General features: G+C 23.6%; 1 protein-coding gene across 1 annotated transcript; it reads left to right on the top strand.

The window, feature by feature from the left end:
• The first annotated feature begins 13660 nt into the window (after positions 1 to 13660).
• On the top strand, positions 13661 to 14092 carry LOC145836750 (histone H3-like). The gene has a single exon (XM_082944528.1). It carries the CDS (start codon positions 13661 to 13663, stop codon positions 14090 to 14092), a length of 432 nt encoding a protein of 143 aa, XP_082800654.1.
• The last annotated feature ends 1678 nt before the right edge of the window (positions 14093 to 15770 follow it).

The raw sequence follows: 15770 nt of genomic DNA, 5'->3' as shown, positions 1-15770 counted from the left end.
TTAGGAAACTTAACAAATTAAATTAAAATAAACTAAGAGATAGTACATTCATCATCTAAAAAATGTACTGGATTATTTGAATTCTGTTTAATAAAACCAAAAAATTAAATATTTATTTTAAAAAATATATCTTTGTTATAAATTACTGTTTTTCTTTAGTTTTAAAAAATGTTTGTTTACATTGTTACATTATACAAAGATTTTTTTATTGTGCTTTCAAAGCAACTTTTTTTTATTTTAACACAAAAATCTTGAATAAAAAGCTTCGGTAAACTTTTTAGTATATAGAAATTTATAAAAATAAGTAAGTTCATAAAACAAAGCTTTATTTGACTTTTTACGAAAATCTCGAACAAACAAAAAACACTTAGGAATTTTTTAATTATATGAAATTTATGCATATCCATGTAAAAAACTGAAATTTTAATTATAAAACTTAAATAAACAGTATATATTAAGCAAAAACTATAATTATGTTTAAAAAGGTTTTTGAAATACTTAATTTTAGTGTTATCGTTTTCCTACCGACATCTTATATAGTCGCAAGTCTTTAAATTATAGTAAGGAGATATGTCACAAATTTTTAACAAATATAATTAAAGCATTCAAAAGAAAACTGTATTTATGTTTCAATTCTTTTTTTTATCTGTTAATTACTTTACAAAATTTTAGTATAAAAAATAAGTAAATAACTTGATTGCCATTTGTAAGTTTAAAAATAATAAAAATCACCACTATCATTTAAAATTACTTGATCATATGTGAAAACATGTACAGCCACAAATGTTCTATTAAAATAATAATATGTACGATAAAAGACAATAGCAGTTTGTTTTTTATTTATCAGTAACGAAAAACTTTAGTTCAAGTTAATTTTTTCAATTTAAATGAATATAAGAGCATTCTGCTATTTTTTTTTAATTTCAAACAAATATTTTTATCTATTTTTTTTCTATAAACAGTTGTTACCAACAATTACAATAAACTTTATTGATAATTATATCGAAAAATGTATTAAACAGGAAACTAGTTTAGTCAATTTTCATGCTAAAGTTATATTTGAAAAATAACTTTTACGATTCGACTGACTATAATCTTTTTGCTATTGTCTAAAAAAAATATGAAAAACTATATACTGCAAAAATGCATGAAAAAACTTATAAAAATTAAAATAATTATTTCCAATCAAGTTTAAAATTTAATCATTTCAGTGTTTTTTTTTAAAGTATGAAGTTGACAAAAAAATCTTACATAAAAAAAATTCCTTAACAAATCTAGCTTGTCTTTAAATACAAAAAAAGTGATAAAAAAATTAAGCTTCAATTATACAAACGCTTTTATAAAGTGTTAACTAGTTTTTCACTGAAGAAAATAAATAATGTTTACTAAAAGCAGCTTTTATTAAAACAACTGCATATAAAATAATACTTTTGTAGTACAGATTATAAAGTTTAGTTAGCAATTATTTAAATAACCTTTCAGAGTCATTAAATTTATAATCCTAATATTTATAGCGGTAAAAATTGTATTAAGTTTTTGATTATTTTCACCTAGTAAGAATTTAGTTTTTACCTATACCAGAAAATATTATACTTCAGAAAAATTTAAAATATTTAAATTTAACAAAATGAAATCCTAAATGATAAGTGTAAAACTAAAAAAAAAAATTCTAAGTTTCCATGATGATAACTTTTCTGTGTTTTATAAGCAACTACACATTTAAACAGCTTTTAACAGCAACTTACTGAAGAAAATATTTTGACATAACTCTATTGCAAGGGCACCAAGTATACTCGGCAAACCTTCCCCATCGAGGCGTGTAATCCATGATATATAGTGTTTTGTTCGCTTCTACTTCACTTACATTACATAATCTAAACGTGTGTTGCAACCCAATTCTGCAAAAAAAAACAAATGGTTATTCTTTTGGTTGAAATCTTAAAAATATTTTAACTACAAACAACATTTGCTTACTTCAGAAACTTTTTGTTTAGTTTTGTTTTTACGGTTTTTGTAAGATGATAAACCTTAAGCTTCATAACATGAGTAAAAGTAATTAAAAGGTTTTAGTACATTTTAGGTTTAATAAAGTTAAATATGTTTAGGAATTGTAAATTTATGTTATACAATTTAAGTGCAAGGAATAACTTGCGATTTAAAATTAATTATGAAAAAGTTTGTTTATATTGAAAAGTAAAAGAAATGCTTTATTGAAGTTTATAATTAAAAGAACAATGAACAATATAATCTTGCACTACTATTTTATTTATAAAGAAATTAAAAACGTTAAATTGATATTAAATGGGGTTTTCAAAAGCTTATTTATCAAAACTTACAAATGGCCTAGTTCATGGGCTAAAGATGCTGCAGCATGAAAACTATTTTTTCTAACTCCAAGAATTCCGAAGGAAGAATTTGTTCCAATCGCTTCGAGTTTTTTAGCATAGCCTTTTTTAAAACAATATGTTTAAGAAAAAGAAGTTATTTAGGTAAACAAAATTTCCAAGGCTTTTCGATTATGTTTTTTGTACCTTAATTAAAATATTTTATAATTCTAAAGCCAAAATTTGCAATAAAGTTTAAACTCAATATCAAATACTAAGTATCACTAAGTAAATGTGTGTTAGGTTAAATAAAAAATGTATGGATCCTTTTTTTAGATAACCCAAAATATTTAAATCAAAAGTATTTTTAACAGTTAAATTGAGTTCAACATTTTACAAAATTATAATAGATTTATGTTCCTATCAAATTTAATTCTATTGCCCTACTGAAACATTTGATGCGTTTTCTCTACAGAACTATTATTTAGGTTTAGTAATAAAAAACAAAGATACTGTCTTATATTAAATTTTAATTATAATGTGTTTTTTCATCTAACTTATTTAAACACTTATCAATAGACTTAATATGATTTCTACAAAACACATTATCTAGTATTATGAAAGCTTTAGTATTTACTGATCAGGTTATTATTTTTCAAAAAAGTATAGTCTAATTCTATTGGTCTATATAAACTTATGTTTTGTAAAAACCTCGAAGTGTGTTAAAGTAATTTAACTTTTTTTATTTTAAAATACTTACCCATAGAGTCTGGAAGTTCGCCAGTGATAAGCATTACAGCATCTGGAGATCCTTCTTTAAATAAGTTTTTTTTAATTGTTAACTGCCCTAAGGCTAACATTTGATAATCAGATAAACATAAGTATGCCATTTTATACTTAGATTCATATTCACTTTCTAGTTCTTCTAAAGTTAGTCCTTCTTCTTCCGCACATACTTCTTTCAATAACTTTAGATCTTCAGTAACAAGTTGTGATGACTACAGAAATAAATAAATAACGTTAAACATTTTTTATTGTCATTTTGATTTGAAGTCTTTTTAAAACACAACTCTGTTTTTATCTTTAATTATAAACTTGATTTTTTTAAACATGTAGGTTAATAATCTTTGAAATGAGTAATTTAAATCGAAAAAGTTTTATAACAAACTAAGATATAAATATATTTGTCTTTAGAATACTGTTATCAGGTTTTTGTGCACAGAAAATTGTTTTTAGACACTTATCAGTCCACATTTGCACATTTTGTTATTAATTGGTTGCACTTAGATTGAAACCTTTTAAAAAATACTTCCCTAAACAAAAGAATAAATATCATGTTTTATACAAAAGCTTTTTTGTAATGGTTATATTAATAATATATGTTTTAGTTGCAATTTCAAGATAAAAAAGCACTTACATAAAAAACTTAAAACCTTAATAAGGTTCAGCAAAGCAAAAACATAAATAATTTCAAACAACCAAAAAAATTTAAGTAAAATTATTTAATAAAAACATAAGGAGAAGAAACAAAAATGTAAGATTTGTGGTAAATAACAAATTTCATAAATAAAAGACATTAAATAGCTTAAAACATACAAAAAAAATTATGAATATTAAAACTACTGTTATAAAAAGAAATACAAGGTTAAAGTTTTTTTTTAAGTAAAGTATTTTATAACATCTCAACAAATAAACTTTAATAAATAAAAGATATAATAAAAAAAACAGACTAACTTAAAGTTAATTACTTAAAAAATACAATTAAAAAACGAGTCTACAACTGCTTTAGTAAAATAGGGACAAAACAACCGAATAAAATAAAAATATTGTTTTTTGTAAGTTTAAATAAAAAATGAAGTAATATCTATCATGTAAGTTATGAAACATAAGTATATTAAAAAACATTATTTTTGTTCAAATACAAGTTGTAACACTTTGATAGTGTTTTGCAGTTGAAAGTGACTTTCTTTCTTTATTTTCTCTCAAATTTATTTACCTTAAATTCAGTAAACGCGCTGCTTGTTTTTTGGGGGAGTTAGTTTTCAGTGTCTTAGTTGATAACGCTTCTATTTCTTACAAAGTGTTTTGTTCCCATCGTACACTTGTACGATGGCGATTGTTTTTCATATGAACTTTTGAATTAAAGTAGTTTGTTTGTACAGTTTGCTATATTTGTTTAGTCGTATTTTTATTCATTGTAATACACCTTTTTGTTCAGAGACTCGATTTCTTTGTACTATTAGTTTAAGCATTCTAACAATTTTACTACTTAGTTAGGCTAAGCGTAAATGATAGTCTAAGTTATTTAGCTAAATCAATTCTAAACATTTAAGTAACCGTCACCGATATTGTTATAACGCGTTAAGTCAGTTAATCGCTAGGTCGCATAAACATAAGTAAAAACATCGTTCGATCGGTAAAAAGTAACTATATACGAAGAACTTATAGTTTTATAAAATTTCGAGCTTAAAAATCATTTTTAGTATAATTGTAAGACACTTAAAGGTTACATGTTATTAAAAAAATCTGTTTTGTTCTTTTGTTATAATAACAATAAATTTATTGAATTAACTTATAAATTGTTAGAACAAAACAATTTGTACTTATATATAAATCAAATTTTTCTAAATAATGTTAAATAAACTTATCAGCTTTTGTTAGAAAAGAAACCATTTTCGACAATAAAAGTATTACTAAACAAAAGGACATAATTTCAAGCATTCAAGTACATGTTTTAAAGTAAAAATCCAAAATAAACTTTTTACTGCTAACCTCTTGTTTAGTTAGAAGCTGAATATCAACAACTGGTAGTTTTAGTGGATACCCAAAACTTCTGCTAAAATAGTACTCCGCCTAAAAAATTTTCTTTTATAAGTAATTCCTTCTTAAGTAGTTTTTAACGTTGATATTTTATACGAAAAGAATAAGTTGTTTAAAACTCAAGTAAAAGAACAAAATAGAATTCTAGCATAATTAAGTCTTTATTTTCTTATATTAAAATATATGTCTAAGTTTCACCAAATAGTGTATATAACTTTCACTAACAATATGAAGCCTTTTAAACTTAGAAAAATTAAAATAAAAATAGAATTTAAAAAACATCAACAGTAGAAATATAAACTGACTTCGTTTGTTTGGCAATGTTTTTTTTATTAATATTAATTTAAAATGAAATTAACGAATCAATTTTGCTTTCTTTTTTAACTATCTTACTTAAAACATACTAATACCATGTATTATTAGAACTAGCTTAAAAATTATAAAAATTGTTTAAGTGTTAGTTTTTGAAAAGTTCTTTTAGCAATCAAACTGTTTTTACTGACTATTCAAAAAAAAAATTCAAAATATCAAAAAATATTTAAGAAAATTAGATAAAAATTATTTTTAATTAAAGTCTTATAATAACTCTAATGGTGAGACTTTTGAAAAAAATTAAATATAGCTAACTCTTTAACAAATTTAAAATATCTCCTTCAGTTTACCAAATACATCTAGCAAGAATGTTAAATATTATAGGTAATAAATTACTTTACTTCTTACTTACGTAAACAAAACAAGATGATGTTGTTATGGAAGTTTTTTATACAAATATAGTATACAGTTTACTATGAAACACTTAATTATTAGTGAGAAATCAAAAAAGCATAGTCATTAAAAGTAAACCAGTAACCGTAGTACTCGATAATTTTTTTTTATTTAGTTTATCTCATAAGTTTGAGAAATTGCTATTTAAGAAACTATAAGACAGACAGTGTATCAATTTTGGAAGTAATTCTTTTTCTCAACCAAACCATTCTGTATTGTAAAAATGTTCTAAAGCATACGCACTAGTTTTATAAAACTTTTACAAAAGGTATAAAAAATAATTACCTGCCCATGAATTGCAAAAATATAGTTCAACAACTCATCTTTCGTTTCATAAATTTTCTGAGCTTTATAGTCAACCAAGTATTTAACGCTTAAGTTAAGATTCGTAAAGTTTTTGTTTTCAAAAAACTTGTCCGCATTTTCAAGGTCCTCAGCGGTAACAAAATCAAACTTTTCGGCTGAAAATTTATTAATTAAATGAGTTGAGAAATAATTTTTTAAGTTTTAAATGAGAGCTTTTTTGTTGAGATTTATTCAGTCCTAGAGTACATTTAAACTAAAAAAGTGAATTTTATTTTAGTGTTTTAACTAAAACATACTATACTGTACGTTTTTAATTACCTTTTAACATAAGTTTTTCAGCAAAACATAAATTATTTATTATAAAAAACACAAGAAATGAAAAAACTAAAGTTTCAATTTATAAAACCGTAACATACGTGAGTATTAAAAGCTTTAGGTTTCTAAAAATGTGACATAAGCCACTAAAAATAAAAAACTATTACATCTAGGTTAACAAAAAATATTTAATCTGGATAAATTTCTACGTTATGTGTATAATTTTTAGTAGAAATTAATAAATTTAAGTGAAGTTTATTTAAACACCTAATTTTGTGAGTAAAACAATTAAACTAAACAGTTTATGGAAATAGACTGAAACAGGTCTATATAATTAAAAAACTAACAACAATTTTAAACTAAATATTACCTGTTTCGGTAAATAAGTTTTTTTCTATATCAGATTCTCTTTTAATCCTTTTTTGACTCCGTACAAAACTTTCACCTTTGCTTGTATGTATTGCCTTAGTAAAAAAATTTAAATCTTATTAACTAGTCAATATTTATGTTTTTATTAAACTTTAATTCGATTTTATATAACAGAAATATTTGGTGCGCCTTTTTTTAAGCTTAAAAATTCTAGCCTAAGTTTTTGATAATGAGTTTTTTATTAAAATTTATAGTATAACTTTACGAAATTACGTGGACCGCTATCACTTTATTCATTAATTCCAGCACGCATAATATTTTTCCAGCAAATTTAGCCTGCAGACTAAAAAGTTGTCAAACTCTACTTTATAGCTAAACTAAATGATGATTTTATAATATTCTTATAAATTTGTTAGAAACAATTTTTCTCAGTATTTACAAAAACTTTATTGAAACCTTAGTATTTACGTATTCGTTTGTTAAAGGAATGTCTACTTTAATTTTTTTAAGAATCATTGGTATTAAGTTTCGGTACTTTTCAGTTAAAATTACTTGTGTAAATCAACATAAAATCTAAAACCATAAATTCTTTTTTGTCAAACTATTATTCATTAATCATTCAAACTATTATTTATCAAACTTAAACATATTAAGTTAAAACTAAACTTTATTACTAAAGTGATTTTACTTTTTTTTCAGTACTACTTTCTTTTTAAAATGGATAGTTTAGAATTTGTTCAAACTCAGTACTTACAACTTTTTTACATAAAACAACTTCAACAGTTATTTCCGAATCATCAACATATTTTCCACTGAAATTGCATGTTTCATTGTTTGAAGCATCTAATTGTAGAATAAAAGGCTTAGCTTGTCCAATTCTCACCGAAACAAAAACACTTTCAACCTAGTAGGTAAGATTTGTTTTTACAAATAGCTGAAGTAGTCAAATAACTTAATGTATCTCAAAATCTAGCTAATGTATTCTTTGAGAAAAACTGCTGTAGGTAACAATTTTTTTAAAGTAGATTTTCAACATAACTTGTTTAAATAACTATATAAATATAAATTTTTTCGTCTAAAATGATTTCTTATTAATTGACTAGAGTTCGGATATCAAAAGTACAATTTTTACAACATTTGTAACTTTTATTTTTTAATACAACATAAATTCTTACTTTGAACAAACGGTTGAATTTTTCCATATAGTGCTGCTGTGTGACACTTTTAGCGTTAAGTAAATCTTTACTAATCATCATTCCATTTCTGGTTGAAACAAAAATGTCTGAAATTTCTTCATTTCTCAGAGAAGCACAAAAGACAAACTGAAAAAGATCAGTTAGATGAAAATTAATATTCTAGGTTTGTTTTTATTAACTATACAGCTATTTGTTTTAACTAAAACATAATGCTCAATTTACTGAAATGAAAACAGTTTATTTAAATGATAACATAAGGGGAAATTAAATATTCATGTACTACAAGGTTTTGGTGACAAAAAAATTACTACATTGTCAAGTATAATAAAACTTAGTTATTTTGAAACAGATATATTCAACCAGGTAGCAAATAAAATACTTAATTTGCACTTCTATGAATATTTAGTTTATAAACTAAAAAAAACGTATTATTTGCTATACTTTTCGTTGCTACAACAATTTATTCTTAATTAAAACTCCTCTTTTCTTACTTAAACCAAAATAAAACAATCAAAAATGTATTACTTACAACTAAAGCTTTTACCATACAGAAAGGATTTTTTAGTAAATATAAGATTTGAAAATATAAGTGTTTCTCAATAAAGTTGATAAATTGTGAAGTAAGTATACCCTACTTAATTTTACTATCCTACTTTAATATCAAAATTTGATAAACCAATAACCTTTTTTTGTGCTTAAAAAATTAATTGACTAACATTTTTACCGAAATAAACTAATAATAATTAAACTTTTGCATAAATAATTGTTGAAAGAATTTTTGGAAATTTGTTCTAAAACAGTTAATAGTTAATAGAGTTGCTAAATTTTTTATTGAATTTTCTCTAGGATTTTAAAGTTTCTTTCAGGTTTTTTAAATTGCACGTTTTAGGGTCTATTTCTAGTTAAAAATTTGTGTTAAATAGTATAACGACATTAAACACGTATCTTAAAGCTTTTTTTAATGTGTTTTTTGATAAAAAAGTTGTTGATGATTACAAAATTATTTGATAGATTATTTGTGTCAAATCGAAGTTTTACTACTTAACATGTAAAAGTTGTTTGAAATTCCAGTATTTACGAGGTATTTAGTGATTTTTGTTCAAAATTAAGTGTTTTTTCAAAACCAATCGAATTAAAGATTTTTTCTGTTTTTTTTAACTTAAATTTTCAAATTCCAGGTTTTTCAAGGATTCCAGGTTTTTTGGCAACCCTGAGTTAACCATAGGTATATAAAATTTATGAATTTAAAAATGCAAAGTTATTTATGTGTTTGTTTGTTTAAAGAACTGACTGATGTACTTTCCTATTTATTAGGATTAGAAATTCTAGAGAATACTATAGTGTTTTATTATTATTAAATGTATACATGTACTTAAAATTAAACACTTTATTGTCAATTAGTTTTTAATATTATAAGCATAATTTAAAAAAATATGTTTTATAAATTTTCAAAAATCAAATAATTCAATTTAAATTTAACTTATAATTAACATAACTTTATTTAAAACTTGGATTCTTTTAAAATACAAACACTTATTTGTTAGCATAAAAAGTTATTGATAAAATAAACTCTTTTAATGCTCAAAAAACTTACAGGAAGAAGTATTGATGATATGAACAAACCAAAACTAAAACGCATACTGAGTTTTGAACAAAAGTATTTCCTAAAAAGTCGAACAATTAGTTAAAAAATTAAAATTATCAACAATTTGTGGAAATAAAATTAATCAGTACGTAATTTTTTTTAATTTATTGCAGAACTCATGGTTGTCATATTAATATTGGAGCATTAAACATACTTCTTAAAGTTTCTGCTGTTATTAAGACCATAATGTTGATAAATATAGAATAAATATCTAAAGCTATTTTTTTAATTGTTTTACTTAGTAAACTTCTAAATAATTTTTATGCTATTATGCATATTTTGTAGATGAAATAATTTTCAAAGCTGTTAATTAATATAAATTGTAAACAGTAATTTTCTTCTTGAGTATACACGTTGAACACAGCAAAAAAGTGCTTACTTAGCAGGAAATGGGTACCTTTAAATTTCATAAGTTGAAGTGTTATTTAAAAAAAAAATTTATTAAACATAATTGTCTCTAATTTTTTTACTCTAAATCATTGTTGATAGCCTTCAATTAGCAAACGGCCACACAACTATTCAAACATTAAGTTATAACTTTAAAAAAAAAAATTATTTGTTCAATATACAGAACTTTATTTTTCCAATTTTAGTAAATCTGCTCTAAAAAGTGTACTAAAGAGAAAGAAAACTGTAATTATTATTTCTTATAAATTTTATTCAACTAACTTTAGACTAAATAAGTAAATAACTTAAACATCATAATAATAAAAATAAAAGCTAAGAAAAAGTTTTTAGTTTTCTCCTTATAGCCTTAATTGTTACGTTTTGCTAAAAACTAAAAAAAGAATCTTAAAGAACGGTAATTTATTATTAATATAAACATTTAACAGTTATTTCAAAGCAGATAATATTTGTTACATAAAAATTTATATAAATTCTTACAAAATCGAAACATTAAATACTTAGAAATTTTTTTATCAAACAATAGGTAATACTAATTACAAATAACTAAGATATTTTAATCTGAGAATTGTTTGGAAAGCTCTAAAGTAAGAAGATTATGCTTAAACTAATTACTTTCATATTGGTGCATTGATTTTTTTTAAGTTTACTTAATCTTTTATTGAAACAGCCATTATCTATCGTTCAAAGATAAATTTGATTTAAACAATTAAAACATGAACAATTTGTAGATAAGAAACAACATAGTTTTATTATAACAAACTTTAAAAATTATTTTCAATAAGCTTTACTAAGTATATATATAAACTTACAACAAATCTTTATTATTAAAAGTAAGATCTAGAACGTAACAGTAAAATCACGAAAATGTTTAGTCATTTTCCTACAAAATTTATAAACTTGTGCAAAGTTTAAATTTTTTTTAGTATCTTCATATAATCAACTCATAAAATTTTTGGTATTTTAACTTCTCGAAACAATATTTTTTTTACTGTGTACATAATTGAAAGTTAAAACTTTTCTCTTGGATACTACATACACTTCATCTAGTATTGTTAAATAAAGTAAATAAAATCATACCTGGTAAGGATAAGTTGCGTACTTTAAAAGATAAGATTCAAAAACAGATGTTTCATTTAGACACTATAAGACTAGACGTTTTAAAATTTATTTAAAAGTAATTATAAAGTAAACAAGAAAACAAATTGTTTTAGTTATTCTTGTTTTTAAACGTTAAAATATTGGTCCATAAAAAATTAATTCAAAACAATTTATAATTGTTCACATTATAATTGGTACAATATTTTTGTTAAATAATTCATTCAAAAAACATTTATCTATATCAAAGTTTAGTTGAAATATTTATCTTTGTTTATACTAGTAATAATCACCTAAAGTTTTAACCTAAACGTTCAATGACAAATGCCTAATCAAAAAAGATGCTAAAACTAAAATCAATTAAAAATTTTTTTATTTACAGTTTAAATTTTTATATTTACAGAAATTACTAATTAAACTACTACTTTAAATTATTTGTTTACTAATACGAAGTGAATCGAAAGTCTTAATTTTTAGATTGTTTGAAAATCAAAACTTGTTAAATTAGTTTTAACTGATTTGTCTTTTTATGACTAAAAGTCGTCTTTAATTATTTTTTATAAGAAACTAATAACCATATTTTGAAATTTCACTTTTCAAAGTTACAACTTAATAAGCTGGACTTAAATTATTTCTACAAGAAACACGCATATATCATTATACTTTTGTTTTGAATATATATATATATATAATTTAAACAAAATTAAGAAACAAAAAGAATAATATAACTAAGTTGATAACATTTATCAAAGTTATTTTATTATAAACACTAAAAAGTTAATTGCAAATAGAATTTAACATTTAAAATTTTGTTTACTAGATTCTTTCAAAGTTAGTTTTAATGTATTCTCAGTTTAATTTTATGAAATATTTATAAAATTGGAACCTTTTTAACATTTTTCCATAGAAATTTTATAACCAGTTGAATTATCTTAGCAGTTTAAAAATAATACATCGAATTAATATATTACTTATCAGTGATAACATCATGATTCATGTACTTCATACATTAAATGCTTCATGTAAAACGTATTTATTAACCACTTCAACAGTTTTAAGAAAATTTTAATATTTACAGAAAAACACCAACTTTTAAGTTTTTAATAATTAGACTTTCTGTAAGGTGAGGTGCATTTATCGAACTTTTGTTAAACTTAACCGATTAAAAGATTAAAAACTGAAAAATGTGCATCATGCATTATTAATATATGAATTAAGATACATAAAACTAAGAAAAAGTGTTTAAAAGCAATTTGAATGAGTTATGATGTTATAAACTTACATCCTAAATCCTTTTTGTAAAGTTTTTCATTTTAGAAATTAAAAAAAAACATAAAATTAAATTAGCATTATTGAAATAAGTAATAGCTGTGGATACTAAAAATAAAGACATCTATTTTTTGATATTTTCAAAAAAAAAGTTTCGCATAAATTTGTCTGGATTTGTTTACAATAAATGAATGTTTAAACATTCGTTTGGTAAATTTCACCAAAGTATTTCTATAACTAATTAAACTTGTAATTGTTTTTCAGAATTTTTTTTTGAAAACGGCCATATATGTTACTTCAAAATATTTTATTTACTATAATGATTTCATGCTCATATGCGTATTTTAGATTGAGACTCATTAGAAACAGAGCCAATTAAAATGATTAGTTTGGCTATACATACTCTATAAAGTCATATTAAATTAAATAATCGATATAAACAATACTGTATTTTGTTGCTAAACACAATATTTTAGTTTTCCTTCACTAAATTATAAAAGATAATCCATATCCATGTTGTCTCAATTATACTAGGAAAGTTTTATTTTTTTCAAAATTATATAGATGTGTTCTGTATAACAATTAATTTATCAACTAAGGTTGCCTTAGCGGTACATATTAAAGCAGCACGATAGTTCAAGATCTAATACTTTTTTGTTAGCACTTATTTACTTAATTATGACTAATTTAATTTTTTATAAATGTTACTTTTATGATATTATACTTTAAATTAGACTCACATAAACATATTTTAATAAATAAAATTATTTTTTAATTGATGATTTTCTCTATAAATATTTTTGAATTTTTCATTACCAATGTATTAATACTTCGACCAGCAAGAGCTTTTTGATTTGCATTATATTAGTATATTTTGAGATGTAGCCTCTTAAATTTGTAAACAAGTAATTGTCATAAAACCTATAATAAAGTAAAAAGAACTATTGTCATAAATGCTACTTATCTAAAAAAATTCAATAACTTTGTGCTTGTAAGTTTTGTTGTTCAATACTTGTTGTCTAATATAGTCTATAATGACTCCTAAATGTAAATTTAAGAACTACTAATTTTCAATAATTTAAGCAAATACAAAAAAATCGTATTTTAAAATATTTCTAATACAATAGGATACTTAGTTGAAATTAAAAATGGCTCGTACCAAACAAACTGCGAAAAAATCAATTGGAGGAAAAGCTCCCCGCAAACCAGTTGGAGGAAAAGCTTTAAAAATCGGCTCGATGGCAGCACGCAAGAGTGCACCAGCAACTGGAGGTGTAAAGAAGCCTCATCGTTACCGCCCAGGAACAGTGGCTCTTCGTGAGATCCGTCGCTACCAGAAGTCCACTGAGCTTTTGATCCGCAAGCTGCCCTTCCAACGCCTAATTCGCGAAATCGCACAAGATTTCAAGACAGACTTGCGTTTCCAAAGTACTGCAGTCATGGCTCTGCAAGAAGCTGCCGAAGCTTACTTGGTCGGACTTTTTGAAGATACAAACTTGTGTGCCATCCATGCAAAGAGAGTGACAATCCTGCCTAAGGACATTCAACTTGCCCGTCGCATCCGTGGTGAACGCGGCTAAATTTATGTTTGTTGAAAGAGAGTAACTGATGTTTTATAAGTTCTTTGTATTATTTTAACACTTTTGTTTAGTGTGTTTTATATATACATTATATAAGTTATATAATTCATTTGCAGCAGTTTTGTAATAAAATATGTTAATGGAAAGTCTAATTATTAGTAACTTAAAAGTTATTAAAATTTTCTTAAAAGTATTGAAGTGATAGTTTTAACTCTTTTTTCTCTATAGCAAGGTTTTAGTCAACGGCTAAAATTTTTTTTATCGATTATAATGAATTTATCTTGAATTTTCTAATACTTAGTGCAATAAATTGTTAATTATTACACCTATAAAGGTAACTGTAAACAAAAGATTGATTTTAAAATATTTACAAAAAGTTTGTCATAAAAATTTTTCATGTTAAACCTGATTTATCAAAAAGTGATTTATTATACGAGTCTAATTTAAGGAAACATTGTTGTAATAAACTACTTTAGAATACATATTTAACTATTAGTTCTCATACAAAATTTTCTAAATCTTACTTATTTGCCTTTATAAATATACCACCTAAAAATAACGTTTCTAATTTTTTTTTATTAAGAAATTCAATTGTAATTCATGGTTATTTTATTTTTAGACAAATTTTAAAAAAACAAACTATATATTAAATTTACTTTTATTAAGTAGCGTGTATATTTTAATGGATTGACTCACTAAACAAACTATTGAATTTACAATATAAATAATGACCAAATTTTCTATAAAAAATTGTTTACCATTCTTTACCGTTAATGTTTGAAAATCAAGTTACTTAAAACTAAACAATGCTAGATAGTTTAACATAAAAGCAATTACTTTTGCGTGCCGCGTTTTCCCCCTCGGGCCGCAGTTTACCGACCCCTGATCTACACTTTATTGCAGGGTTTCCCAAACTTATTTTAAATTCACTTCCATGTCAGAAACTTAAAAAGTAACCCCTCTTTATCAAAAACAGCGCGTCTATACCGCTTACTTTTTATTTACTTTTTCGCACCCCTATTGCCGCCTATCAGCCAAAATGGCTCCAAAGAGGGCGAAGTTTCTGTAAGAAGTATATATAAAAGGTCTTTTTGTGCACCAGGTCTTAGGACAAAATACTTAGAGCGTTTTTTTTTGTTGTTCAATAAATTTACATATATGTCTTTTAATATGTCAAGTTTTTTATAATAACCCAAAAAAAGATAAGTACAACTTTCCAAGTAGGTAAAACTGACAAACTTTTAGCTTTGTACTATTATTGTAGAAAATGTAAAAGTAATAAAATTGACTTGAACAATGTAATTGACATTTTTATAATCTTTAATATCTATTTTTGTTTGACATTTAAAAATACATAATAATTTTTTTATTTATGTGGAATAATTTTAGTCCAGTTTACTAAATTTGAAAAGTTTCATGTTTTTAGAAACTCTAAAGTACGTTGATAGTTTAAAAAGAACCGTTAATAACTAATGGTGTTGTCTATGTTAAAAGCAAAGTTATCTTCTGCTTTTTATTCAAGTGTTGGTACAAGTTTCTCCTCGAAGAATTATCATATTCCTAATCTAAATAAAAAGGCTTCACATATGAAACAGGTAGCTAAAAAAATTTTCAAGTTAAAAATTTCTTTACTTTTGGTTTATGTTTATTTGAACTTGATAAAATATCTTACACAGTT

Source organism: Thalia democratica, chromosome 1 (assembly GCF_965202585.1).
Source record: "Thalia democratica chromosome 1, ktThaDemo2.hap1.1, whole genome shotgun sequence".
NCBI classification, from domain to species: domain Eukaryota; kingdom Metazoa; phylum Chordata; class Thaliacea; order Salpida; family Salpidae; genus Thalia; species Thalia democratica.
Note: the sequence above shows the minus strand (reverse complement) of the source record. Positions and strands in the feature narration are given on the sequence as shown.